This window comes from Lygodium microphyllum, chromosome 2 (genome assembly GCF_053477565.2).
Source record: "Lygodium microphyllum isolate KBCC chromosome 2, Lygodium_microphyllum_v1.1.10, whole genome shotgun sequence".
Lineage (NCBI taxonomy): Eukaryota > Viridiplantae > Streptophyta > Polypodiopsida > Schizaeales > Lygodiaceae > Lygodium > Lygodium microphyllum.
In genome coordinates, this window is record NC_141136.1 from 118,158,552 (window position 1) to 118,162,101 (window position 3,550).

The following is a 3,550-nucleotide window of genomic DNA, read 5'->3' on the forward strand; positions in this document are numbered from 1 at the left end:
CATTTTCTCCCTAGGCACTAGTTTGTCCAGACTTTGATGAAATAGGATTGCAATACACCATGTCCATGAGTGGTTTGAGACTTTGACGTCATCTCCTTATAATTAGTATTACCCTCATGTCTCTAAGTTTTAAGTGAGTGTCCTCAACCTTATAACATTCATCAAAAGATTGTACCCTCCACAAGCACCAATGTGTCTAAATCTTTCCATGGATAGAAAATCCATTAGTGTTTTGAGATTCTCTAGAATTGTATGTTAGCCCTTCACATTGTCAATCCTAAGTTCAATATATGCCAAAATTTTATAGTTAGAAGATATAACATCTCAAACATCATGCAAAACATGGCCTTCCATTAGCATCCACGGCTCTTAAATGGCTACATAAGTATTTGCACATTTAGATAAGACCTTGCTAGTATAGAGAAACCCTTGAACAATGGGTTTAAAAAGTAACAAATTTTAAATTCTAAATCTTACTCAATCCCTTTTCCCACAACACATGAAACTTAGTTCATATCAAATGCCCTTAATCATAATCTAGTAGTACCTTGCTCTCTACTAATCCATTTTGAGCCTCAAATAATGCACCATAATATAGCTTAGTAGAGATTTTTAAAACAATCATAATGACATTTAGGTTTTGAGACTAAAGGTGTAAGCATGGCTTATAAAATGAGGGTTGAGACTAAGATGCAAACATGTATTGATGAGTTTACATGTACTATAGATGTTTTAGACAAGTACAAGTGACATTGAGAGTTCAAAGTAAGGTGCAAATGTGGCTTGTTAAGCTTACACGAAACATTTCAAAAAAGGGTCCAACCACAAGCCTTTGAAGGCACAAGCTAGAAAGTTTGTAAAATATATTCAATATAATCTACCAAACATCCATGTACATAGTCTTCTCTTCCATATTTGACATGCATCTTTTTAACTGGTCAAGAGACTGCTCAACACAAGAAAGTGTCCAAAAAAAGATTGCTAAGAACAGGTTCTTTGTTAAAGCTAGAGCATTGGAAAACACGAGGGAAGAATAAGAAACTTACAAATAATCTTTCTTATGGAACTTGCTAGTTCTAAATGTACAAAGTGAGACTTTCTCTTTTGTATCAATATCAACTCTTCTAAGGCATGTTGAGTTGTACCAACAAACCTAAAATTTCCATAAAAAGCACATTCAACTTATTGGAAACTTACATAATAAGATGCATATGCATATAAGATCATATATGCAAAAGTAAAGCAAAAGTAACTCCATGTTTTAGGCCCAAGTCTTCCCACCCAAGGTTCGTGATATTTTAAATGCGTAATGTGCTATTCTTTTCAATGTTATCTTTTCAAGAGAGATTAATAGTTGCAAAATAAATGCTCATAAATGTAAAATATCTACTAATAGTTGCACAACAAATCTCTCTCTTTTAGATGCACAATGGACAATATATGAACAACACTTTTTTAATAGAAAGGTTGAAAATAGAAAGAAAGTTTATTTATGAGACAAATGCTAACTAATACAATTGTAAGGGGAGATTATTTAGGTAAATGGAAACCCAACAAATGGTACTACATGAATGACAACCAAAACTCAAGCAAATAGTTTAAATAATATGGTGGGCCAATCTTCATTATTGGGTCTGGAATGGTAGTGCATGAATCACAATTATATGGTATGCACATGCTAGGCTTGCACCAATGAAGGGTCCAACCCAAAAGATCCACTGCATGTAACAAAGAAATAAAATGATAAGATGGATGAGAACATTAAAAAAATATGAGATAAAGAGCATTACTAGACAATCTCTATCTTTGTTGTATTGACTAGTTTGTAGAAGCATAAGTCCCTCCAAAAAAGGGCATAGCTCATCTATCACTAATTTGCCTCTTCTTGGTGCTTATAGCAAGTTTGGAGGAAAAATGTTTTGGAAAGTAACATAAGAAAATCCACCTTATACATTTAAACCTTGAAATGTTTACCCCATGCTTTTTGTTTATTTGAATACTAAATTCTAGTGTTCTAAAGATGGTATTTGAGTTATCTAGACACAAGCTTCAATAGCATATATACTAGTTTTATTACAATCATACTTGTAACACGTGCCACTATTACAAAGTAAGGGGTTATATGTCATCCTCTATCATGTTTGTTGCACCTTCAATTGGCCGAATGTGAAATATTCAACATATGACACTAAGGGCTAATAATGCAACTTAACAAAAAACATTACCCTCTACTTGCTCTGTTCCAAAACTAGCCAATTTTCATATTGCCTCGAAAAACACTCGCAAGACACAAAACACTTGCCCCAAGTTGCAAATGGATAGGGAAGTGTCTAGAATCCTTTCTATTCCATTTTGTGGAATGTTGGTCGATTAACTCTTGCTAGAGAACATGGGAGAACCCTAGATTCTAATACCTATCTCTTTAGTTTAGATATTTGTTAAGAAAAGACATTGTCAAACACTTATTCAAACTTTAGGTAGACAACATGGGGAACCATGAGCCTTTAAGAATTGCCTCTTTTGATCAAGAAATTAATTTAATCTAACATTCATTTACTTATCGCTTTTGAGTATAAAGTTGGAACACACATGATCATCCCAAGCATGCTTCTTGTTGTAGATGATTGCCGCTCCTAAGCTCCTTGCCGGGTTGATACCAGTTCCAGTGATGGGGATGGTTGCAAGGTGGACTAGGAAGACAGCAAAGCCAATGGGAAGAGGGGCAAGGACCTAGAAATGACAACAAGGGAGACAAAAGGTAAGTTTATTTGGAGGGTTTGATTCTTAGTATATAATGTGGTTATACATGTATAATACTCTTTCTCGTGCATGACATGGACATACATGATTGTGTATATTATATTATGTATATTATCATGTATATGTATGCATGCAAGTATGTACATCATGTACCACATTGCATTGACATAGGAAGGTGTGCATATGTATATGCAAGTGTATATATGTATGTTATTCATGTGCAATATGCATGCATGTATGTATGTATGTATGTATGTCACTTACCGGCACATGTGAATCCCGTGCCTTACGCTTGGCATCAGTTGCGGAGAAAACGGTGTACACCAAGATAAAGGTACCAACAATCTCAGCACCAAGGCCATCACCTTTTGTGTAGTCATGGGCCACAAAGTTGGTACCACCAAAGTTGGCTTCATAGAACTTGGGCTGAAAGCCCTTGACTATGCCAGCCCCACAGATGGCCCCCAAGCACTGCATGATGATGTACAGGAGAGCCCTGGACAGAGACACCTTGCGTGCCAGAAACAGGCCCCATGTGACAGCGGGGTTGATGTGGCCACCTGATTGCACAGAGCAACATTAGGGCAAGGTCATGATTGCGGATCAATCAAGCTTGATTTCTGGTTAGCAGTCAGATGATCAAGCATAGGGTTATAATCACATAAAGAAAGGATCATGCATAGGGTTTAATCACAGAAAGGATGCAGCACAGGGCTATGCTTAGAGAAAGGATCAAGCATAGGGTTATAATCACACAAAGAATCAAGCCTAGAAGCTTAATCGCAGAGGT

At 36.2% G+C, this 3,550-nt stretch overlaps 1 protein-coding gene across 3 annotated transcripts in view; it reads right to left on the reverse strand.

Moving 5' to 3' along the window:
* Positions 1-240: 240 nt before the first annotated feature.
* LOC148040232 (aquaporin PIP1-1-like) overlaps positions 241-3,550 on the reverse strand; it is a 4,079-nt gene continuing 769 nt past the window's right edge. Inside the window, exons 2-5 of one of the 3 annotated variants that reach the window (XM_087697843.1) lie at positions 3,025-3,320; positions 2,590-2,730; positions 1,047-1,153; positions 241-277 (exon numbers count right to left, since the gene is read on the reverse strand). In XM_087697843.1, coding sequence (XP_087553969.1) covers positions 256-277; positions 1,047-1,153; positions 2,590-2,730; positions 3,025-3,320 — 566 coding nt within the window. In that variant the 3' untranslated portion in view covers positions 241-255. Of the gene's footprint in view, positions 278-782; positions 947-1,046; positions 1,154-1,467; positions 1,719-2,589; positions 2,731-3,024; positions 3,321-3,550 lie in introns of those variants that run through there. The other 2 variants (XM_087697850.1, XM_087697858.1) reach the window with 2 other exon arrangements.